Raw genomic sequence first — 24,300 nt, forward strand, 5'->3', positions numbered from 1 at the left:
TGGTAAGATAATGCCACTTCATTCCACTGGAAGCATTTGGAAAGAGAGAAGCAAGGCATACATAGCCCCCAAAGGAAAAGATGGAAACATTTTATACTGAAAACAAAAGAAAGAAACAAGAGGAATATCTGATAATCTAACAAGTACATGGCCGATCCTAAAGCAAACCTCGACCCAAAATTATTGGGATGGCAGAAGAAACATAAATAAGCAAACTCCTGAGCATCGCCCTGAAACAATATCCCAAATTGGTCTACCAAAGAGGGTTGAGTACATCAGACCAAACTTAGTCACTTAGACTTGTCTGGGAGGATGTTATCAGGGAGAATCAGCTCAGGGGGGACCTCACGAACCACCCCAAGCATCGAGTCATATTCCTCGTCCCTGTGAGCAAACTTCTTGCGCAGCACCTTCTCAAATTCGATCTCATCGAAAGTTTTGGCATTCTCAGCAGCATGCACTTCAGCCAAATTGGAATAGTTGGTGGCAGACTGGGATATAAAAGCAATCTCTTCTTCGGTGAGCTTCCTCAGGAACTTCGCAGGATTACCTGCCCACACCTGATTTTATCACAAAAATTCACTAACCAATTAAAAACACATAATTGTAATAGGAATATACACTATCAACCTAGAATACATTCTCTTTTTCTTTTTCTTTTTTGGTCACAAATGGTGTGGTTAGAAAATTCCTAGGAATTCAGATGATGAGAAGAGTGGAAAACAGGAACATTTCTAACAAACCAAAAATGCCGGAAAATCATGCATGAAGACCATTGTGTAACTAACTCAAGAAACTACCACCACTAGAAAGGTATAAGAAGATAAGTTACAAAAAAAAAGAACCTTAAAGGGGCCTATAACCCATGTTAATCACAGAAAATTCATGGACACATTAAGGATTCATCGTCTCCTAAAACGCTAAGGTGACTAAGCTGTTAGGATACTAAGTCATATACTTATATACTTCAAAGAAGAGAAATAGTTTGAAGAAAGAAGCAGTTTACAACCTCTCCAGAAGGGATCCTTGTGTTCTGTCTTACGAGGGCTCCAGCAGCAACCATGCCATGTTTCTCCACAAAGACACCATCCAGCAGTGTTGCACCCATACCAACAAAAGCTTCATCCTCAACAGTGCATCCATGTAAGACGGCGCTGTGACCTATCAAATTTAAGCTCATAAATTTTAAGCAGAAATATGTGATCAGCAGGCTAGCTTTTCCTTGTGATAGCTTAGTCAAGAGATATGTAGAGCTTTTAGAGCTATGTTTCCCAGTTCATAGGTATTAGGTACTCATTGTAGAGCTAGAAAACTTATCTTCCGAAAAGATACGATCCAACAAATTTACTTTGACCATTATAAGTATCTTTTATAGCAATAATAAGTGGGAAATATAAGATCAAAAGCATGACAATTTCTAGGAAATCGGATTGATGGGTCAGTGCGGAAGTAATATGTAAACTTCAAAGCACACTTACCTACTGTAACATTGTCGCCTATTATTGTAGGTAAGACTTTGCCACTTAAATTGGACTTTGCTACATGCACAAGAGAATTATCTTGTATATTGGTCCCAGATCCAATGCTAATGCTGTTCACATCACCTAAAGAATAAATTATAGAAAAGAATATTTATCAAAAAAAAAAGCTATATAGAAGTAGGCAGAAGAAACGAGGAATAGATAAGAACAATATGATGCAATTTGTGAGAAAATAAAATCAATGTTTTGTTTCGTTTTGTTCATTTTAAGGGATCTTAAACTTAAAAATAGAATCTCCAGAAATGCAAAAAGAAATTCCAAAAAATGGATAAATAATTTCCATAAAATTGCATCATACATAATTCACATGTGTAGTAGTCCCCTAATTCGATAAGTTGAGCTACCTCAACAAGCAATTTCTCATCCAGTTGAGTCAAATGACATAACATAAACATTTCATGAAAAACTTATGTATGTTGATGCGCTATCCAATCTACATAACATATGTGTATGCTATCTCTTTACAAGAATGGGCCACATAGCTATTACATATGGAGTCTGCAGTCTTAGATGGTGCTTATCCAGTCTATGTGGATTAGCAAGCAGGAGGATATATGAGTAAATGTGGTCCCACATAGAGCTATGCAGGACACAATCAATCAGAAACTCATTTATATGCAAGATACATGGTTCTCTCGTAATAGCCTAAAACTTCAAGCTGCATAGTAATTTGGGTGGGCTGAAGATGAACAGACGTGTGACTATGTGAGTGATCTTTCTTGACTCATACATGAGTTGTGCTCTAACCACGTAAAGATGTAAGCTAAATACATGTATTAACATTCTCTGAGTGAGTATATAAATAGAAATCAACTAAAAAGTAATAAGTATACCATGGGACAGCCTAAATCAATAGCACCAATTTCCCAAATCAAACTAAGCAGAAAATTCAGCAAATCATGTGTCATGTACATATTGTATTTCCACCACATTGTTATACCATCAGAAGAATTTCCCGCTTTTTGAAACATGATGTGGAATGAAGAAGAAATTCCATTTGGACTAAAAGCCAGGATTATATAGACACTCTTTTATCTCTTGAATTCAGTAGCTAATTCTACGAAGAATTGTTCAAGATCATGAACAATAAGAATATCAGTTCTAGAATCGTCCTACAAACCAATCCAAAATGCAAACATCACTTTTCAGCTTTCTTATTTCAGATTTATCCCAACTATACTGCCATTAAGGTCTTCAGCTTGACCTTTATGTTTTACAGTATATCAGATTATCAAATATCAAAATTGAGGGGGCCTTCCACTCATGAGAATGGAAAAAAAAAAATTCCAAAATAAGTGGAGAAATTTCTCTAGGGAAAAATAAGTTCTCCTTACAAGAGCTTGCCAAGGAATATGAACAGACTTCCGTTTCCTATTTGGCTGCTTAAGATGCATATAAAGTAGCTTTCTAAAAAGGCAGTAGGGTTATTACTCAAACCAGAATCCACAATAAGAAGTAAAGGTGTATGAACATTTAGAGGATTGCACATGGAGCATAACATTTCTGAAGGAGGATAGAAAAAAGAACAGAAAAGAAAATAGCAATTATTCTCTTTACCTTGGGGAGGCATAATGCCTATCCACAAGAAAAAGGAAAGACTGCTGTTATTCCTAAAAATATTGAAAGCCTCTATAGAAAGCTAATTTGCCCATGATTAGAACTTAGAAGTGTTCTAAAAGATTTCCCAGGCAACTACAACACTACCATCTTTCTATGGATGCAACAGTGCCAAATAAAAATGTGAAATACATGTGAAGTTGCTAAATTATGTAGCATGAATACTTATTTTTCAATGAAAATATATAGCACATTAGGAAATTCAATACAAAGTTATCACTGCAATAGTTCAGTGTATATTAATAGAACAAACATCATATATCAACATATGGACCAGACTTGAATCATGTTCAGTAGCCAAGTAAGAAGTATACCCCTCAAAACGCATCCATACCAAATTGATGATCTCTGACCAATTTGGACATCTCCAATGACAGATGCACTAGGAGCCACAAATGTATCTTTGTGAACATTGGGAACTTTGTCAAAGACGTTCATGAGTGTGCGATGCCTTGACACTGATAAATCTCAAAAAGAAAAATGAGTTAGCCAAGTGAACTAACATTTTGAGTTCATTTGGAGCAGATGTGACCAGAAAAAGGTAGTTGCAAGCATAAAAATTATGAAACTGAAAGAACTGTATGTCCCGAGAGCGCCAAATGTGGTTAGTTACATATACCTACCATTACCAACTTAGAGCAGTATCTGGATTTTAAACTATAACTGACAAGGTGTCTATCTTGCATTTGACTTTGTGTCCTTACAAGGTGAAGGAACATTGGATTAAATAAAAGAAACACTCATCGATGGAGATAAAGAAAAGAGCAATAAAATTTCAAACTTAATATTGAATGAATAAAGCAGGTGTTGATGTGGTAATCACAGGAGATAACAATCTGTCATAAACATATAAATCTATCTAATAATATACATCTAAAATTGAAAATCTGGTCATTGACTTGTCTTAGAAGTTAGAACAAATTTTAACACAACAAACATTAAAATTTCATCAAATAATTAAGCACCCAAGAGAAGGGGCATATTCCACAAGTAGCTATTACACAAAACTGATGTAATAGGAAAATTTCAATATATAAAATTCAAACCTAAATCCTAAATCAGTACCTAAAGTGGATAAAGAAACAAAAAGGCAGACAAGGGCAGTGTATGAATACCCAATAGGAAAAATTAAAAAAAGGCTCTATTCAGCAACTTATAATTGTGTTAAATGCAACAGCTTGCTTCATTCGAGGACAGTTCAGCTGCTGCATCAAGAGGCAGACTGTCGCATCTAACAGTATTGTGTGATGTCAGGGACTGATCCAATCTTGGGATAGCCCAGCTTTGCATCTTGCAATGTGCAATACCAGACTCTGCTCCTCATCAGCAGATATTGCAACTCCAAAATGAGAGCACTATATATATAAATTTATGACATACTTGCTTATAAAATGTCACATGAAGAGAAAAAATCTATAAAGGCTGAGGGAACCTTATTCAATAAAAGACAGACTCCTGATAGCTGGTCTTAATGCGAGATAATATTTTCTGTTGTTCACAAAGCATCTAGTAAAATAGTTGCAAGGATGATATGGGTCGCACAAGTGTTAAGTCCATAAAAGTGATATGCAAAGTTAGTCTACAAAGAGTCTTATTCAAGTTCAACTTTGTATAGCTTAGACAGAAAGTATAGGGTTTATTCACCATTGTATAGCTTAGACGGAAAGTATAGGGTTTATTCACCATTGTATAGCTTAGACGGAAAGTATAGGGTTTATTCACCATAATCTTAATAACCTCGAATTGATGGAACATCTTTTCATCTAGAATAAGTATGAATCACTGAAATCCATAGATTCAATTGCATTAAAGAGACTTCCCTCCTATGCTCTCTATATATTATAGAACAAGCTTAATCCTTAGAAGGGAATCAAAGTCAATCTGATATTATGTCAGACTGGTCTGAAGTATTCTAACTACTACTTGATGCAATATAAGCACTATCATGCATGACACGTACTAGTGCTGTAGTGCACAAAGTTGAGCAAAAAGTAACTCTCAAGGAATAAAAAATATATGCTTCTGTGTCTCAACCATCTCCTCTTTATTCATCAATGAAAAGTAAAAGTTCACACAAATTGTTCAAAAGTTCATAACGAACTTCAAGATTCTAGATAAGATGTTAGCTACTGTGGCACACAAATAGGTAAAATAACTCGATATATAAACCCTAGATGTTGACATTACATCTTGAGATCCAAATTCAGGCTTCCTTCAAATCTAATTATTGTGCCTAAAGAACATGTAAAGTTAATATCACAAATTTTGGGTTCAAGTTATCCAAGATGTATCACACAAGAAGGAAAAGAAAATGGTGTCACTATTCGATTAGATGTATCCTTGTAGGACTCTCAGTGTCTCACTCAGAAGATTTCACATTAAATTATTCAAGAAATAACATATAAGAATCCAAGCCTACCTCCATCATTTTTCTATTTAAAAGAATAAGGCAAGAAGAATTGACACATATCTATGAAGGATGAAATGTGTATAATATGCTTTATAGCATTCAATGTGAAAATATTAAGCTTTAGTGAAGTATCCACATTTCATTTTTAACAAACAGAAGGATTTTATGGATGGAAAGAAAATCACATTAGTGAGACATCTTTCATTCTCTTAGTCCTATAGGTTGAAAACTTGAAATAGACCAAAAAGGAAGATCTAGGATACCATGTAACTCAAAACTACATAGCTAAATGTCAGTTAGTGCAGGTGCGAGATCCAGAATATCAAAATGTTTGGACTTGCAAGATATATGGGCAAGTGCTCGCTTCCTTACCTACCTAGTACTTAACAGATTGGCACAATTGGTAGTAATAACGACGATATGCTGCCAAAATCTCAATCATCAACTTGGAGTTTCACTGCTAGCGACTGTATAGACAAGACTATCAATTTTAGCAATAACGTGCTTATGAATCCTACTAGATGCCCCATGCTCCTGAGAAAGACACTCATTTCTAAATCATAACACTAATACCACAATAAAAAAGACACAAATTTTACGCCTTGCAAGTGCCAAGTTGTACCCCTACTCCATTTCCTAAGAATACGTCTTGACATGTCCCACTATCGCCATATCATTAATGGTCAAATCGAGCCGATGCAGCTAAAATTGGCAAGAAGGAATCTGAAGGCTAATCATATTCCCATTTAAGAACTAATATCAGGAAGCGATCAAAATTTTGGGGATCGGAGTGCTCACGCTGCTCTTGGAAGTAGTAGTTGCCCTGGAGTCGGCATCCGAGGCGATCCATGGCTTGGCCGGTCTCCCGGATCCAGAATCCGACGGTGTATATCGCTTTCCCCAGAGTCCCCATTCGATCGGCGGCGAAGAGAGAGAGAGCGAGATGGAGATACAGAGATATAGGGAAAGAGATCGAGGAGGAAGAAGATCTCGAAGAAGCTCAAGGGCTTGGAAGGGTTCGGGGTCCCGGGTTCGGGTAGAAATAACAAGAATGCCACTGGTCTGATCTAGAAATGAACGGTGATAAAACACACACAACTTTCATCGGCCACAAGCCCATATGCCTCTCTACTTTCGTAGTTCTCTGTTTCTAATTTTCTAAGCTCCAGTTCACTTCACGAATAACAAAATTACTTATTCCAGAATATCTTTTCTTATTTCAAAATATTAACTAAATATTATAATAATATTATTTTAAAATTATATTTTAAACTTACTTTTATATAAGAATTATTTTACCCTTCGATTGACTGCAGTTAAATTCCACATCTTCTCGTATGGTGCAGCTGATAGAGAATGAGATTCTCATCTCATCCATCATTTTCCCTCTCTTAATCTCTTCCAGCATCTTCCCTCGTTCACTTCTACTGTCTTCGTCCACCTTTTGACTATAATATACTCATTAAATTTTATATTCAAATTTAAAATGCCTGAATATATTTTTTATTTATAAGTTATTATCAAATTGAACTAAAATTATTCGAGCGTCGTGAACATTTATTTGGTATCAGTATGCCGGTCGAACTTTCTCTCTAAATACACATTTGTTTAACAAAAACAATATTATTTAAATCATTTTATTATTTCTATTAGCGATATTTGTATTTATAATTTAATTAAAAGTGCATAGAAGTATAGTGGCACAAAACAAATTTAAAGGGGTAAACTAATTTTAGTTCAAAATAAATTTAACTTTAAATGCAAAAGAAATTTATCAAACTCTATTATCCTAAATTTTAACTTATTATTATTCACACTCTATTATGTATATTCAAACTCTGTATTGTATTATTAATGTCCTAAAAACTTCTTGACATTAGTTTGCGTAACTAATGATTAAGGTATTTTAGATTTTATTTTATTATTTTTAAGATTAAATTAGAGGTATTTCTTGACATTAGTCTGCTGTGAATTTTATAGAGGGTTACCGGTTTCAATATGGATGATCCGAACTCCGAAATGGCCTCTTCGCATTTGCTTTTTATTCGTTTCGTTGATCCCACTCCCAACTCCAAGATCCTATACTGACCGTCGGATCTTCTCCTGACCACAACGGCTACTACTGGCTTACTGGGAAGTGGGAGCCGACCCAGATCCTCTCCTGACCGTCGGATCTCCCGTGATTTGTCCGTTGCGATCTTAAAATAATTCGACCGTTGAAGGGGCACCCCCTCGCTTACAAAGGAAGCCCCCCCACCCTTTCTCTTTCAAAGAGAACAGGAAGGAGAGAGAGAGAAAAGAGGACAAGAAGAAGAAGTTGAGAGAGAGAGAGAGAGAGAGAGAGAGACAGAGAGACAGACAGAGGAGAATACCTCACATTGCTTCATCTCTCGCTTGCGGCCGCATCGGAAACCGTGCACGGTGGCGAACCTAAGCACGTTCTTCTCGTCGGTGCTCTCGAGTCTCTTTGGGCCGAACCAAGAAGAGGGAGGTAAAGGAGACATGGCCTCGAGGCATCATGAGCCCGTAGTTCCTCAGCAACCAAAAGGTAGTAGGTAGAAGAAACCCACATGATAAGAACTTGCGTTTCGTTTCCCACTGCTGGATGGGTTTCTTGGGTATCACCTTTGATAAATCTTTTTTCTTGGATTCTTTTCCTTCTTTGGTTTGTTTCTCTCGATTAGTTCTTCGTAGTGTTTGAATGTTTTTTGCCAATCTTTCCAGAGCAATTACTTCCGACAGGAGTTAAATATTTTGTTAATCATTATTAACTAATGTGATTTTTAGTCATCTTGTTTGTTCTTTTTATCTTTCATAATAATATTATTAGACTTTCTACTGCTTCGTAAAAGAATATTGATGTTATCTTCTCCGATGGTTCCTATATCTTCCTCTCCTCTCTGTCAGAAGCAACAGAACTTATCTACTCTTTTATAGATCATATATGATGTGGGTTTCTGATCTTTGATCAACTATTTTTGTCTTGATTTGGTTCTTTTTTTCCCTTAAATTTCCTAATGTGGGTTTCATTTCGACATTCGATGATGCTCTATGTGTCATTTATGGGCCGCTGATACTTTCTGATACCAGTGAATCTTGTTATGAATCAATTAGGTGCTGCCGGACCAATAGGCAAGCAGAAACCAGCTGCTGGAGGAGATGCGAAGAACCGACGAGCCCTCGAAGACATTGGAAATCTCGTCAATGTACGAGCTGTTGAGGGGTAAGAGAGAATTCTTTTGTCACCTGAACTTTTTCACATAATTTTTCTCGAGTTTTCCTCTCAATAAGAAAGAAGTCTTTAGCTATAACTCTGTTGCTTGTTTCAGGAAAGCACAGCCTCAAGCTGGCCGCCCTGTCACTAGGTTGGTTCTTATCTCTTATCTTTCGTACTGTTCTTCCATTTCTTTCTATCTCTAGCTTAATATTCCTTACTTTCATAGAAACACTGGCTCTCAGTTCCTTTCAAAAGCTCAAGCTAATAATAATACTGCGGCTGTTAATAAGGTATCTTTTGTTGTGCCCTGTACATACATTGTTCATAGCTTAGGACTAGTGTGGTATTGTATTATTCAATCTCTGTTATCTTTATAGAAGCCAGTAGTAGTTGCAGCAGCTGATGTCGCAGCCGGTAAAGGCGGTAAAGCAGTTAAACAGAAGGCTCCGATCAAGCCCAAACCGGAAGTTATCGAGATAAGTCCCGACACTAACGAACTGAAGCAAGTGGGTCAGAAGGGTTTGCGGAATGCCTCTTTAAGGAAGAAGAAGATTCATACACTTACTTCAGTGCTTACTGCTCGAAGCAAGGTTTGTCCTTGTTTGCAAGCCAAATAGATTTAGTACTGCCATGTTGAGGTCGAGGTCCTTAGTTCTTGTCTGAATTCAGGCTGCCTGTGGAGTTACTGACAAGCTAAAAGATCCGGTGCATGATATCGATGCGTTGGATGCCGAGAACCAACTGGCCGTGGTGGATTATGTTGAGGATATTTACGAGTTTTACAAACTTGCTGAGGTTTATAACTTTTCCAACCTCAATTTCATGACAGCTATTTATTAGGTGCTTGCTTTCTTGCTACCTTTGCTGATATGAGTGTCTGAATTGCATATGCCAGAACTCATGCAGGCCTTGTGAATACATGGAGTCCCAGGTTGAGATCAACGCAAAGATGAGGGCTATTCTGGCTGACTGGCTAATTGAAGTGCATCACAAGCTTGAGTTGATGCCTGAGACCCTTTACCTCACAATCTACATAGTTGATCAGTACCTTTCCATGGACACAGTTTTAAGAAAGGAGTTGCAGCTCGTAGGCATGAGCGCAATGCTAATTGCCTGCAAATATGAGGAGATATGGGCTCCAGAAGTAACTTACAATGCCCTCCTCCATTAGTAAATATTATTCTTATCCTCTATTTCTTTTCAAGTAGTTGAGATCCTGGAACTTGGTTGTTGTGGTTGTGTTTAGGTGAATGACTTCATATGCATATCAGACAAAGCATATAGCAGGGAGCTTATACTGGCTAAGGAAAAGGCAATTCTGAACAAGCTTGAATGGAACTTAACTGTGCCGACCCCATACGTATTTCTCGTGCGTTTTTTGAAGGCATCCATGGCTGATAAGGAGGTGAATACAATTTGTTGTCTTTTCCTTCATTCCATCTGCTGTTACATAGCCAATTTCAATTACAAAATCTCACTAGTTATTGTATCCTCCTAACTGCAGCTGGAACAGATGGTCTTCTTCTTCGCAGAGTTGGGTTTGATGCACTACTCCATGATCAAGTATTTCCCATCCATGGTTGCTGCCTCTGCGGTCTACGCAGCTAGGCAGACCCTGAAGAAGGTTCCCCTTTGGAGCACGACACTGGAGCGACATACTGGATTTTCTGAGCCGCAGCTGCTGTACGTGTTGAAAAAGCCTATAAAGAACATATATTGATTGACATGCTATGATCACTGAACCAATTCTCTTGTTTGAAATCACAGGGACTGTGCACAGCATCTGATAAGCTTCCACTCCTCAGCAGCAGAAAGTAAGCTGAAGGTGGTGTACAACAAGTATAAAAGCCCTCAATTTGGAGCTGTTGCATTGCATCCTCCAGCAGCAAAACTACTTGTTGAGGAACTGAAGGCCTCTTCAACATGAGAGTGTTTATTACATGTTGGTCTATATACTGCAGTTGTTTTTGTGTGTTGAGGTAGTCTGATCATCCTGTCGATGATGTATCTTTTTCTTTCTTTCTTTCTTTTTTGGATCATCTCTAGTACCATAATGGAGTGGTAGACTTATACAAATTTGCAAATTTCTACCAAGTATATGCATTTTTTCTCTTGGCACAAAAATTAATTAGAATTAGCTCAGGAATGATTAGCAAATAGAATATACACCTCGGGAATGGATTGGCGTGGATAATTCAGGATCATCCCTTACACAGTAACACTTCGTTCGCCAACCTTCTGTGTTCCACATGCAATATCACGAATAAAAGAGTCAATACTTGCGTTCGAAGACCCTTTCTGATCATCGATAGCTCTGTGGCATATTTCCTTAAGCTCTTGTGCCCTTCTCCTCATCTTCAAGCTCTCATCTGCTTCCAAATCCATTAGGACTCGAACAAACTTGGCTATAACCTCGCGTGGAACACTCTCATCATCCTTCTTCTCATCCTTCAATCTGAAACCAACTCCCCATTCATCCACGACCAACTTGCTGTTTGGATATTGATCCCACATCAAAGGATATGTAAGCATTGGCACACCAGAATACAAGGCTTCCAATGTTGAGTTCCAGCCACAGTGAGTCAAGAATCCTCCAACAGAAGGATGGCATAACACTCTCAGCTGATCACACCAAGAAACCACCACCCCCATATCTCCATTAATGAGGTCTCTGATGCTCTCGGAGTTTCCACGAACTGTCCATAAGACGCGATGCCCGCTTATCTTAAGCCCCATGGTCATCTCCTCCATCTCTGCAGATGAGAGGGGAAGGAAGCTCCCCAGTGAGACATAAAGCACAGAGTTGTTAGGCTGGGAGTCCAACCACTTGAAGTAGTGGGTGTCTTCGGGTGTCTCCTCCTCAAGTGCATGGTGAGGGATGGAAGGGCCAATGGAGTATATAGGAACTGAGATCTTGGACTTGAGAGCGTTCAAGGTGTGGGTCTCTATCTCATGGATGGAGTTGAAGAGGAGGCATTGAGCCCTGGGGTACCAAGAATTCAGTTCAGTGTAGATGGTCAGCAAGCTTTTGCCAAAGGACTTGGATGTGAAGTCAGGGAGATAGGGAATAGAGGCCTTTGGTAGGTATCTCAGGATTTCGTGATCCTCCTTAGGAACTGCCCAAGAAAATAGCTAACACTTTAGTTAGCTTCTAATATAAATAAAAGTTGATGTTATATATTTAGTCTTTTAATAAAACCAAACACTATCGAAAGAATTTCAATTCAAGTTAATTTTAACAAAACTAGAAATAATAGAAACAATAGGAACAATCTCGGCGGAGGCTTTTTATAACTGCGGTGTCTAAATTCTAATCAATGAAATTTATTATTTTTTTCCTTTTTTTAATTTTAAAAAATATGTAATTTTCTAAAATCCGTGAAAAAAATTAATCAATCACCTTCGCTATCTTCCCCAAGTCTCTTTAGCTCGTGAAATGCCAAGAACACCGCCGCCGACTCCGTAAACAGCGCCGCCACCGGAATCCCTCTTCTCCTCCCTATCTCCTCAGCCCACGGAAGCAACAGATCCACCAAGATTAGAACAACCTTTGGCTCGATCCCCTCCACGATTTCCTCCACGTGCCGCTCCATCTTGGTCATCACCGCCTCGAGAAACACGCTGTACTCCGACGCGCGTGTCCTTTCTGACGGGAGCACGTTGGGGATTGACCGGAACCGGACGCCCGGCACCGGCGCCGACGCCGGAGAAGAGGACGAGAGGAGATCGAGCCACTCGTCTGTGACGACGACGGTGACGAGGAGGCCGCCGCACAAGGCGAGGCGGCGGCAGAGGGGGAGCATGGGGTTGATGTGGCCACGGCCGGGGTAGGGGATGACGACCACGTGGCGAGCGACGGTGGAGCGGGGTGAGTCCATTTTGGGTTGCACACCAGATGCTTGTTGTTATGCCGCAGTAAGGTTAGCCTCGCTTCTGGTGTTTTTTAAGTATATAGTATTTGGGCGGATCACTATCGAGGAGCATTTATTGATATGCGTTTGTCGCTTTTTGTCACTACTTTCAAATATCAAAGCCTCACAATTTTTTCCTTATGGTTGTCAAGGGCTCTAAGCCACTACTACTAAAAGATTCTTTTGGATTGCTTCGATTATTAGTTTATTATTAAGGTGCATACATTGGTTTACTATTGAGTTGCATTCATTGGTACAAATCATTTCTCTTATATTATTATATCAGCGTTTAATGAGCAATGATAATGATAGAAGGACAAAACTAGGACAAAGTTTTTAAAAAAAATATAAAACTGAAAATAAGTTTAATTTAAAGTAGCGAAAACCAAGTGGATTTTTTTTAAAAAAAAAACTCATTTTCCTTTTTAAGAATTCATTAGTCCCGCTGCTTCCTTCCTTCTCAAATTTTTTTTATTCCGCGTGAGATATTTTTCATCTTTTCTCTCTTCATAAAAAATAAATAAAATAAGAAGATATTATGAAGAACTTTTTGTCTTTTATTTTATTTTATTATTCTGTACATACTTGCCATAAAAATTTTAAATAATTATAATCCAACATCTTTTAGAATATCATGAAAATTTACACTAAAAAGATATTTTGTTCTTTTGGCAACTCGGATTTTTTTTATTTCTTCCATTCTAAGTTTGCCCTTCTCCTACTTGTTACCTAACATTTGTTTTGATGTAGATAATATAAAAGGAGATAAGATAGAAAGATCAAAGAACAAAGAAGAACAAAAAAAAAGCTCTCTCTCATTTTGTTTGGATGTAATGAAGTGAAGAGAAAAAAAAATAAGCTTACTTAATTTAAGGAGTGAAAAGAAATAAAAATAACATATCTACCATTACATTCTTCATCTAAAATTTAGTGATTGAAATAAATCACCACAAGTTATAAAATTTGTAAGATTATTTTTTAAAATATATACAGTTTTGATAAAGAAAAATATAATAACATATCCGGCACAAATTATAATATTTAATATTTAATCATTTTTTATTTGTTAATATAATCTAAAAAATTTTAAACCTCTCATATGTGAAAAATGTTATCATATACATTGTGTTTTATTACATCTTTTCTTAAAACTATCTATCTGATATATTTTATATAACTTTATAATTCACTCTCCTATTTTTTTTATTTAATTACTATCATCCTACTTTTTAAACATACAAGATTTTAAATCGTAACTATTTGAAGTAAATTTGCGTATTAATAATGAAGAAATAAGTATTTAAAAGTTTGATGAGTACGTTGGTATATCTCACACATTTTTTACTATAATTTACAGTTAACTTATATACTTCATAATTATATTTACGAATTTATAAGTATAATCCACGTCAATATCCATATATATAATTAAAAATATTACAGGAGAAGAGGGAGGAATAATAGCCCTACAGTGTGGAAAAGATCGCGACGGTGCGAGCAAGCAAACAAACAAACAAGGTAACAAACAAACAAATGTATTAGTAGGTCCCCCCCACATCATACGGATAGTAATTTATTATAGAAAGAGAGAGAGAAAAAGAGAAGAGCATCAGCAGTGATCACCAAAAGAACAAAAGAGAAAGATCCACCTCGAACTCCTCTCCTCTCCTCCCCCTTCTCCCTCTAATCTTCGCCATCTCAAAAATTCTTCTATTACTTCCTGATTTGTACTAGCAGGAGGAATAGGGGGAGGAGTGGAGGATAAAGTTATTCTAGAGAGAGAGAGTGAGAGACAAAAGCCGGAATAAGTGGGGGGGGGGAATAGAAATGAGAGAGGAGGCGGAGGAACCCAATTGGTTTTCTCACTGGGAGGAGCAGCTCCCTTCTCCAGAAGAGCTTACTCCACTTTCCCAGACCCTAATCACCCCTGACCTCGCCCTCGCCTTCGACATTCCCACCCAAAACCCAAGCGCCAACCCTAATAACCCTAACCCTAACGACACCTCCCCTCTCCCAACCACCACCACTTCCACCTCTCCGGCGACAACCCCGCCGGATCCGTCTCCGGCGGCGCCGCCGGATCCGTCTCCGGCGGCGCCGCCGGAGATGAGCCGGCGCGAACTTTGAAGCGGCCGCGGCTGGTATGGACGCCGCAGCTCCACAAGCGCTTCGTCGACGCCGTCGCCCACCTCGGGATTAAGAACGCCGTGCCGAAGACCATAATGCAGCTGATGAGCGTTGACGGCCTCACGCGCGAGAACGTCGCCAGCCACCTCCAAAAGTACCGCCTTTACCTCAAGCGCATGCAGGGCCTCGCCTCCTCCGGTGGCGCCGGCGCCGGACCCATCTCCGCCGCCGACGCCGCCACCGAACAGCTCTTCGCCTCCGGCCCGGTGCCTCACCACTTCCTCCCCGGGCGCCCGCGCCCGGCCGAGCCATATGTGCCGTTCGTGCCAGTCCATGCGCAGCAGTTTTACCAGCAGCAGAGGCAATTTGGGCAATTTGGGGGATCGCCGCCGGCCAGAAGTGGCGCGGGGTTTGATAATGGTTTTTTAAATCAGGCCGTTCTGCCGGTCGGAACGCATCGAATGGTTGGGTCCCCGGGGGTTGGAATGATGCAGTCTCAGTTGTTGCAGATGCAGCCATCCTATACGGATGATTTCGAGTCGGGAAGCAGGGGAGGAGGAGGCGGGAGTGCAAGGAGGGTGCTGACTCTTTTCCCGACCGGTGAGGATTGATTCCGGTATAAATCTTTTTCTTATATCCCCCTAGTTCTTCTGATTATTTAAATTTCCACGGGAAGATTGGGTTTCTAAGTAATCCAAAGTTAGGTCTTCTCTCTCTTAAAATGTCCTAATCCATCATCAATGTTCCCCTTGTTGCCTATGTTGTGGTATTGTTCCTAGTAGTAGTTAGGATTACATGTTGTGTTGCTGCAGAAGCTCTTAGGACTTGGATTCCATGTTAGGTAATTAGGCCTGAGATTAGCTCAAAGCCCTCATATTATCTTATTTCCTAATGTTTAATGTCTTGTGTTCATTTGAGCTAGATTAGTATTGATGTGAAATGGTGACAATTGGTGTTGGTTAGTGGGCGAGTAAAAGGAAGTGGTCATCCTATTTGGTATTATCCTGGGAAGAATGCAATAAAAGAAGAGGGAATTCTGGAGTGAATGGATCACAAGGAATAACTTGTTCAAATTGCATTTCTTCAAATTCTGTCTTTGTATTGGCACTAAGGAAGCCATGTATGAGAAATTGTTAACTTAATATTTAGTCTGTTATTTTCCCCCCTCCAAGGATGAGTCTGATAGATCTGAGTTTATCTTCAGTCTGCGTTGTGAAGATCAACTTGATTAAGGGTGAGCTCCTTCAGGTGGTGGTCGTTGTAAATTACAATGGGTTGAAACTTTGGTTGCTTGTAGATGAATGCAGTTGTCAGAACACTATGTTGGTTGTCGAAATGTTTATGTATATCAAAACTTTGTTGAACTCAAATCTGCCTGAAATTTCTGAAGTTCTATCAAATTACTATTTGCTCTTAAAGAATGATCAAATTGGCGCTCCTATATCAAATCTGACAACAAATCGATACATTTAGCTAGAGTTCATTTGCTTCTTTTTTTTCCTTTCCTGAATGCTTAATTTTCTTTTACCATAGGTACATAAGCGTAGAGGTACTGGGTAATGTCTGCCATAGTTTCTGCTGATTATAAATATAGATTCTGCCAGTTTCCATGTTCATGTTGCTGATTCAGAACTTAATAAGCTATTAACCAGGATGTATAAAATGTTTTCATAACCTAGTTTATATCTGGGATGTAATACTTCCATCATGCTTTTCCAGCTTGATTATCCAGTCAATTTGCAGTTAACCTATTAGCTTTGACCGCAAATCATGTCCAGAAAATGGTTAGGCATATCTTTAACCTGTCTTTGATCAGATTAATGGGTATAGAAATCTATACTCTTGATTCCAGATCCATGCATCCCTCTGGTCCCCCTGACTCAGATTTCCGTGACAAAAGATTGTACTTAACCATCAGACCTTGATTTTTAGTTATTCCACTTCCCACTTTTGAGTGCAACAGTGTTACCCTTAAACTGCTTCAAAAAATGTTTTACATCATGAGGAGCTCTATGCTGTGGTATATTCTGGCTTATTTTTCTCCTAAACCTGCTTGCAGTTGGTGCTACACTGTCCAAGTGTATTAATTGTGATAAGGAGCTGTTCTTCTACTTCAAAGTAGCACTGCCGGTATATTCTGCCTTAGATGGAACGTTATCAACGACTGTTGCATAGACTCTTTATTTCCTCAAGACCGGCATTGAGTTGGCCTCCTTTTATTTCTATTGATTCTGGTGACCAAAATCTTGGAAGTTTCATTCTCTGTTGACAAAGACGGAGTTATGGAAGTCATACCTTGCTAGGACCAACATCTATGTTTGTCGTTCCCTTGATTTTTCTATTTAAAGATTTGACCTAATGGACTCTCCTCTCTTATATTTTAGTATTTTATTAGCTAATTATAAAGCCTATTTCCTTCTATTATTGTCCATCACTATGTGATCTGTATCTTATTGTCAGACTTATAGAAGTCCAAAGAGTTGTGTCTTGTGAAGGGGCACCTTAAGAAAGTTAAATGACATTTGGTAAAGAAAACTCTGCCATTTGGTAAAGAAAACTCATTCTGCCGATTGTGTTCTATCTTTTCAAAATATGTTGGAAATTAGATAAAGTTTTATGCTATTTTTAGGGCTATTTGTAAAAAAAAAAAAAAAAGTGTTTTTGGTAGTAGTAAGATTGAGCTCTTAAAATTGAGTACGTTTATTTTCTACAGTAGACGTATATATATTCTTTTATAAGAAAGTCAGACACAATTCACATAGAAAATACAAACAAAGGTTTACTCTTACTTTTTTTGTTTCGAAAACTTATTGCATTTTTAGCTTAAATGCTCCCATTTTCCATAAAGTAGTATCTGTTGGCTTACAATACACGGCATTACTATGTAATGGGGATTCTTTGCTATATAATAATTAAGGGTTAATTAAAATGCTAAAAAAAAATTGTCACCTTCAAAATGCTAGTCTTTGGAAAATGGGATGGGGGCTGGCTTATCAAGTGGAAGTCTCCCAGTCACTGTTCCTGTGTTCCAACCCCAATGGAAGATGAGGCCTTTGCAGTCAGAGAGCCAGCCCTCCCGGCGGCCTAAGATGCAGATATGATGACCCTCCATGGAGTATCAGAGATCTTATACACCAGTGCGAAATGTTTTCTTCTTCTTTTACAAGTTATTATACTTTTGTTTATATCTCCGCAAACTATATATAATCTGGCTATCGATTGACTTATATCCTTCTTTTTGACACATAAAGAGGGTTTCGTTTCTAATACCCTTTTGATTGAGAAGGGAGAGAGAGAGAGAGAGAGAGAGAGAAAAGAATTGCTTTCATTTGAGTTCCGACGCATTTATTATATTTGAATTGACTTTCATCCTTAAAAGTTATGACCAAGGTACCAATAGCAATAGGTCTTTCCCTCGGCTTGGATTTACTTTCTTTGGAAATTACCGTACGTTAGAACTTTCCATAATATATTCGCAATCAAAGTATTATTCTGGATACTACAACCGAGATACATGTAATCAAGAGCAACGTCACACAAATATTAAAAGTTTAGAAGCAAATCATAGTATAATATTCGTCATGATCAATGGCGTCGGACGAAGTCGGCGATGGCTTGGATGAGCTCCTTGGTCCTCTCCCCGGTGACGGGATCCAACTCCACCGCCGGCTTGTTGAGGTAGAAGGTGTGGCTTACCCCGTCGCTCACCAACAGCTCCACCTCCTTTCCCGCCCTCCGCATCGCCTCGTAGTACTCCAGATTCGTGTCGCGGACCAGATCCCTCTCCGCCACGGCCACCAGAAAAGGCGGCAGCCTCACCTCGTCCAGGGGCGGAGCCGCCGCCCCCATCGGGCACGTGTACGGGTGGTCCTTCGTCGCGCCTACCGGTAGCGCCAGCGCCAAGAATTTGTCCAACATCTCCAGGGTGAAGAAGAGGGAGTCGGGCTTCAGCTCCAGCTCCGACCGGCTCCGGCTCGACCGGACGAACCCGGGGTGGATTGGGATCCCGCCGGCGACTCTGACAGGAGAGAGGACATCCTCCGGCTGGCTCAAGGCGCGCGCGGCGACGTGGTGGACGAGGTTGCCGCCGGAGCTGTCGCCGATGAGGAAGACGCGGGAGGGGTCGGCGGAGAGGAGGAGAGGGTGGGAGGCGAGCGAGCGGAGGCGGAGGAGCCCGGCGAGCCCGGCGTCGATGTGGGCGGGGAGGCGGTGCTCGGGGGCGAGGGGGAGCTCGACGGAGACTACTGCGGCGGGGACGGCGGCGGCGAGGCGGGAGTAAAACTCATGGTACATGCGCCACGAGGAGTGGCTGATGCAGAAGCCGCCGCCGTGGAAGTGGAAGAGGATGGGGATGCGCTCGCCGTTAGAATCTTCCTCCCGCTGGGGGAGGTAGAGGCGGAGATGAGGGTCGCCGGGGAGGTCGTGGAGGGTGATGCCGTCGCGGGGTTCGGAGTAGGGAGCGACGGGGGCCATCAAGAAGAGCGCTTCGGGTGGCCCCGTCCACGTGCGGTCGACCGTGCCGTCATCAAACACCCGGAGCCAGCCGCTGACCTCGTCGACGACCACCGCTGGATTCGACGGCTGCTGCTGCTCTTTTGGCGTAACTGCCAACATCTTTATTTCGTCTTGCTATAGTTTTTGGTGGAGTTGATGAGTTGATGAAAGAAAAGATATGGGAATTGGGATGGATTTATAGAAGCGGACTGGGATCTAGTTAGCTTCCGGGGCAACTGGACGGCAGTTTCTGGGGTGTATAATATGAACATGGGGTGCGCGTTCACGCGTGAAATAAATTTAGGATTAATTATGCGAACACCCTAAATTTTAAAGAAATTTTAATATCACCATTTTGTTAGTATGCCGTGAAAAAAATTGGACAATTTACATCTTAGTCATATTTCACCGAAATAACCTAAATGCACTTTTTATATATTTCAATTAAATTAATAGAGATTAATTTTATGTATTTTAATTAAATTAATAGAGATTTAAATATAATTTTATTTTGACATTTTAATTAAGTTAGGATAATCACGCGTAGTGGAGGAATCGAATCAGACAGAGGAGGAGGGTGGCAGAGGACGGCAGCCCGAGCGGTGAGCGCGAGGGTCATAAGGGTGAGAGTGAGGGTGATGACACTAAGGGCGAGTGCAATGAGGGAGAGGGCAGTGAGGGCGAGGGCCGAGGAGACGGGTTCGCAGTCTTGCGGCTTGTGAATGCCCTCAGTCGCTGCGCCATCAAGAGGACCATGTGTGCCAACGAAGCGAGATGGGGTTTAGGGAAGAGGAAGGTTTGGGAGAGGATATGGTGGTTTCTAATTTAATTATTTTATTTTATTTTGCTGGTTATGGCTAAATTGATGACCTCTTTAACTTATTAAGGGTATAGTTAGTTATTATGCGTTTTTTATCACCTCCATTACCCATTTCACTTTGCCCCAAAGTTTAGAGGTATCATTATAACTTGAAAAAGTTTAGGGGGTCTCCGTGAAGACCATGTACAGTTTAGAGGTTGTTAGCATAATTAACCCATACATTTATACGAGCATATTTGACTATACAAGTGTAAATGAGCTGAGCCTGAGCGAGAGATATATCTGACTAGGGGTGGAAGCGAGCCGGCTATAGTTTAGGCTCGGCTCAAAATTAATTTGAGCCCCCAAATTGAGTCAGACCAAGCTCGAGCTTGAATTGAGCATATTTATGAGTAGAATTTAAGTCAAGCCGGATCGAGCCAAGTCTGAAACTAGACTATTTTCAAGCCAGACTGAACTCTATTATTTAAGTCGACCCGGATCAATTCCAAGCTGTCAAGCCTTAAAATGAGCCAATAACCGTTCAAACTGAGCCTAAAAATAAAACTGAAGCTCAATTCAATTCAAACTGTGACAAGCCCAAGCTTCAGCCAAGAGTAATCTGAGTTGTTTGTTTATCATTATACTTGCATAAGAGAGGTTATACCGTAGTAAACTATTATGATATTTTTTTATAAATTAGTATGATATATAATAATTATATTTGGCATGACATAAATTTAAAACAATAATTTGATAAAATGGCTTTTACAATGAATGGATGAAGAGAGGAGAGAGAAAAGAAAGAGGAAAAAGAGAGATTGAAATGTTAGTTGATTGAAGTATTTTTCAAGAGTAAAATGGTTATTTGATAAACATAAAAATATTGGATTAAAGAGGAGATGAGAGAGAAGTAGATAGTAGTAAACTATTATTGAGATTAGTGATTGTTTACTTATTGTACTAGTATAAGGAGATTTGTAACAGATAAAAAACTTCATGTTATGCAAGTGAACGAGGCTATATTTTAATAATTTTGAGCTGTTTGTAATCCATATCCTCCTTTTTGACTAACTTTAACTCTAGAAATTTAATTCTACAAATAAAACTATAAAAAAAAATCCCTAAGAAACTTCCTAACCTAACTCTATAATAATTAAATTTGCTAAAAATACCTTTGATAAGATTAAGAATTTTTCAGAAGATAAATAAAAGAAAGAGAAGACAAGGATATTTTTTGATAATTTCCAAAGGTAAACTCAGTCTCAACATAATATTCCCATCTGGATGTAGGTTTTACTCTAACTCAAGGTGTAATATAAAAATTATAGGCAAAAAGAATAGAATCAAATTACAAGTAGCACAATGAGAGAGTGTTAATTATAAAATTACTAAAACATAAGGAATTGCTTGGAAATTTAAATGGTTGAGTCCACCTTGTTAAATTAATGGGAACTTGATGATTTGGTCAAAGTAGGAACGAAAGAGACTCTGGCTGCTAACAAACGAGAGAGAGAGAGAGAGAGTATGAAATGATTCAAGAGTTTTCTCGAATGCCATTATAATAATGGGAAAATTAGCTCTTTAGTCCATCTTTTAAAAAGTTTGAAGACTTTCTTAGCTCTTGCCTGACAATTGCTGTGTTCCTTCCCCACATTATCAATAGGGTTTGAAATGAATTTATATTCATAACATCGCATACGTCACCGCTGTGATCTTATACTAATCCACTGTTGACTAATTAATTGCTTTCTCTCTCTTTTTGTGTGCATGTAATCCTCTATAAAACTTGAAATCCTTGGTTAAGCAAATTGTAATCTAGAGGGATGTAAAAGCTGATTAAATGGGAGTGTAGTTAGTTTGACGTTAATCATGAAAAAAAAAGATGAGTTAACTCTTAAGAGGTAGAGCTACAAATACGAATCTCTTAAATGAATTAAATGCAAGAAAAACTCCAAATTAAGAAGTCAAAATGAGAGAGAGAGAGAGATCTGAAAATATTGGTGGCCATTGTATCCAGAACGATGGACTTGATAAGGGGCTAGGTTTATTCGGAGGATATTTTTTCGAAGAAGAACGTAAACAATTGACTATAAGGTAGGCAACCAATTACAATGTGACACAAGAGAAGAGAGGAGAAATAAGACAAGAGCTCCAAGGACAAGACCCACACGTGGCTATATTACAGACTAAACAACAATTAAAACACATGTCTAATTAAGTACTCGAGCATAATAATACAAAGGGGATATAGCAAATGCTCTAAAAGTGAGTCTTTTTGCTTTATGAGTCAAATCCTTAATCTTAACTTATGTCTCACGAGGACGAAGACTCCCGACATCTCAACTTGAGGAAGCTAATAAACATTTCTCACAAGAGATTCCTTTAGGAAGACAAGATCCAAGATTCAGGTTTGGCTCTAGCTTCTCAGAATAAGGTGGACGGAAAGTATCTTGCCTTTAGAATAAAATTCGGTTTGAAAGGCGAGGTGCAGACCAACCTATAATGCAGACTCAAGGGATTTTCAATGAGCCTGCTTCCAAGCAAAGCTTCATGACCACAGTTTTGTTCACAAGGAGCAATTGTCAAATGCCATCTCCTAAGATAGACATGCCTCTTATTACCCTCAAAGACCCTACTAAAAATCTCAGAACAAAATGTTTAGCTTACCCATTGGCCATTAGGTTCTTATGAAATATTGTTGCAGATTTAAGATTGGTTTTATAGGCAGGGATCTTAGCTTTACACTCTGCCAATTTGGATTGAACTTTGTGAAAGACTAATTCAAAGGCTTCAGTCTTTATTCTGGGGAGACAAAGCAGGTTACAAATATGTACTCCCTGCTTCCATCAGGTAAACCTTTTGAGACAAAGTAGGATCAGCATATCAATTAAAGTGGATGACTGAGAGATCAATAAGATTCTTTATGTTGCAGCAGTCACTTCAGTTGTGGCTTTACCAAGTAATAAGAGTAGAGATGGTGGGGAAGGGTTTGAACACTACTCGTAGCAGGTTTTACCTCAATAAAGAACCATATCCAATAGTAGAGCCCAAAATAAAGAGATAAAAGGCAAAAGGGGGATGAAACTCCTAGAAGGCTTCAAGTTTGTGATGAGGAATGATTTTGACTAATTAAATTGCAAACGCCAACTGTACCAAGAGTATAATCCACCATCTGTACCAGGGGAATGACCCCAATTTTTATTAAATAAGAGAGTGATATCCCACCCATACCGAAAGGACATTAAACCTTTACAAAGCACAAAGAAAGGTAAGCTTTACTCTCCCGTTCGTGTGGAGTAAGAATAAACTTATTATAAAATAAGCTTTCTTATTTTGATGTTATAACTAAAAATCTTACTTTATTTTAGTAGAGTAATTCACCGTTCTTTCTTATCTTATTCTATACAATTTTGACATATTTCAACCCTAAATTAGATAATATTTAATTATATATCATCTCAGCTATAGTTGTGTTTATCTCTTTTCACTCTCTTCTATTAAATATCGATCATCTTACCGTTTAGATTTTCACTATCATCTTTTTTTTTTAAATACTAATCATCTCACCTACAGTTGAGATTTTACTTTTTTTTCAAACTAGTAAATTATACAAAAATAAAATAAAAATATTAAACCCGTACACTTTTTTCATAATGCGAACTTATAACCTCGCAATACACTATAGTGCAAATTTATAAACTTTTCATTACACCGCAATGTAGGCTTATAATCTTATATTAACTCACATTTCTTATAGTGCATAATTATTTTACAATAAGTGCAGACTTATAACTTCGCATCACATCGCAGTGCAAACTTACAATTTTGCATTACACTGCATTACGGACTTATAACATTTATTATCCCGCAATGCCTATCTAGTACATAATTATTTTATATAAAAATACAAAATTATTTTTCTGCAGTACAAACTTATAATCCTACGTTACCCGAAATACATAATTATTAAATATATATAATATTTTAAGTCTGCAATTTTAATAAAAAATAATATTATTTAAAAAATATATTATTGACTACTACTACTTTTTAACATATAGTCAAAAATATTTTCATCATTTAATATAAAACATCATCAATTCCTAATACAAATTCATTAGTCTTCAATACTTTAATATCAACTTTATGTCATATTAAATATAATTATTAATCCTTGTACT

At 38.6% G+C, this 24,300-nt stretch overlaps 5 protein-coding genes across 6 annotated transcripts; 2 read left to right on the top strand and 3 right to left on the bottom strand.

Moving 5' to 3' along the window:
* On the bottom strand, window positions 1–6,674 carry LOC140796025 (gamma carbonic anhydrase 1, mitochondrial). The gene is made up of 5 exons (XM_073148865.1): window positions 6,367–6,674; window positions 3,473–3,616; window positions 1,479–1,604; window positions 1,010–1,161; window positions 1–560 (listed from the first exon to the last, which is right to left on the bottom strand). Exons 1-5 carry the CDS (start codon window positions 6,479–6,481, stop codon window positions 291–293), a joined length of 807 nt encoding a protein of 268 aa, XP_073004966.1. The 5' UTR covers window positions 6,482–6,674; the 3' UTR covers window positions 1–290.
* A 1,169-nt stretch (window positions 6,675–7,843) lies between these two features.
* On the top strand, window positions 7,844–10,879 carry LOC140791044 (G2/mitotic-specific cyclin S13-7-like). 2 transcript variants are annotated; one of them, XM_073141411.1, is made up of 10 exons: window positions 7,844–8,116; window positions 8,683–8,791; window positions 8,898–8,933; window positions 9,012–9,075; window positions 9,166–9,375; window positions 9,455–9,580; window positions 9,681–9,929; window positions 10,032–10,190; window positions 10,290–10,468; window positions 10,553–10,879. In XM_073141411.1, exons 1-10 carry the CDS (start codon window positions 8,071–8,073, stop codon window positions 10,710–10,712), a joined length of 1,338 nt encoding a protein of 445 aa, XP_072997512.1. In that variant the 5' UTR covers window positions 7,844–8,070; the 3' UTR covers window positions 10,713–10,879. The 2 variants fall into 2 exon arrangements, with proteins under 2 accessions (XP_072997512.1, XP_072997523.1); XM_073141422.1 differs by having other exon boundaries at window positions 7,851–8,116; window positions 9,163–9,375.
* On the bottom strand, window positions 9,048–12,875 carry LOC140791040 (UDP-glycosyltransferase 87A2-like). The gene is made up of 2 exons (XM_073141399.1): window positions 12,186–12,875; window positions 9,048–11,901 (listed from the first exon to the last, which is right to left on the bottom strand). The coding sequence occupies exons 1-2, from the start codon at window positions 12,661–12,663 to the stop codon at window positions 10,994–10,996; spliced, it is 1,386 nt and encodes a 461-aa protein (XP_072997500.1). The 5' UTR covers window positions 12,664–12,875; the 3' UTR covers window positions 9,048–10,993.
* Window positions 12,876–14,303: 1,428 nt separating this feature from the next.
* Window positions 14,304–16,223, top strand: LOC140783709 (transcription factor MYBC1-like). The gene is given in 2 exon segments (XM_073130692.1): window positions 14,304–14,700; window positions 14,703–16,223. Coding segments are annotated over 2 exon segments (909 nt in total). The 5' UTR covers window positions 14,304–14,523; the 3' UTR covers window positions 15,435–16,223.
* A 2,048-nt stretch (window positions 16,224–18,271) lies between these two features.
* LOC140783701 (strigolactones hydrolase CXE15-like) lies at window positions 18,272–19,545 on the bottom strand. The gene has a single exon (XM_073130679.1). It carries the CDS (start codon window positions 19,435–19,437, stop codon window positions 18,409–18,411), a length of 1,029 nt encoding a protein of 342 aa, XP_072986780.1. The 5' UTR covers window positions 19,438–19,545; the 3' UTR covers window positions 18,272–18,408.
* Window positions 19,546–24,300: the final 4,755 nt, after the last annotated feature.

The sequence above is a fragment of the Typha latifolia genome, chromosome 1 (genome assembly GCF_019914945.1).
Source record: "Typha latifolia isolate L0001 chromosome 1, TyphaL0001v2, whole genome shotgun sequence".
Classification (NCBI taxonomy): Eukaryota; Viridiplantae; Streptophyta; class Magnoliopsida; order Poales; family Typhaceae; genus Typha; species Typha latifolia.

Bases quoted from the DNA above. Each gene is read 5' to 3' on its own strand.
- LOC140796025 (XM_073148865.1), bottom strand. From the start codon at position 6,481: ATGGGGACTCTGGGGAAAGCGATATACACCGTCGGATTCTGGATCCGG. The intron at 3,617-6,366 runs GTGAGCACTCCG...GAGATTTATCAG, and splicing joins CTACTACTTCCAAGAGCAGC to TGTCAAGGCATCGCACACTC. The intron at 1,605-3,472 runs GTATACTTCTTA...TTTATTCTTTAG, and splicing joins GTATGGATGCGTTTTGAGGG to GTGATGTGAACAGCATTAGC.
- LOC140791044 (XM_073141422.1), top strand. From the start codon at position 8,071: ATGGCCTCGAGGCATCATGAGCCCGTAGTTCCTCAGCAACCAAAAG. The intron at 8,117-8,682 runs GTAGTAGGTAGA...TGAATCAATTAG, and splicing joins AGTTCCTCAGCAACCAAAAG to GTGCTGCCGGACCAATAGGC. The intron at 9,376-9,454 runs GTTTGTCCTTGT...GTCTGAATTCAG, and splicing joins TGCTTACTGCTCGAAGCAAG to GCTGCCTGTGGAGTTACTGA.
- LOC140791040 (XM_073141399.1), bottom strand. From the start codon at position 12,663: ATGGACTCACCCCGCTCCACCGTCGCTCGCCACGTGGTCGTCATCCCC. The intron at 11,902-12,185 runs GTGATTGATTAA...TTTCTTGGGCAG, and splicing joins ACTTGGGGAAGATAGCGAAG to TTCCTAAGGAGGATCACGAA.
- LOC140783701 (XM_073130679.1), bottom strand. From the start codon at position 19,437: ATGTTGGCAGTTACGCCAAAAGAGCAGCAGCAGCCGTCGAATCCAGCG.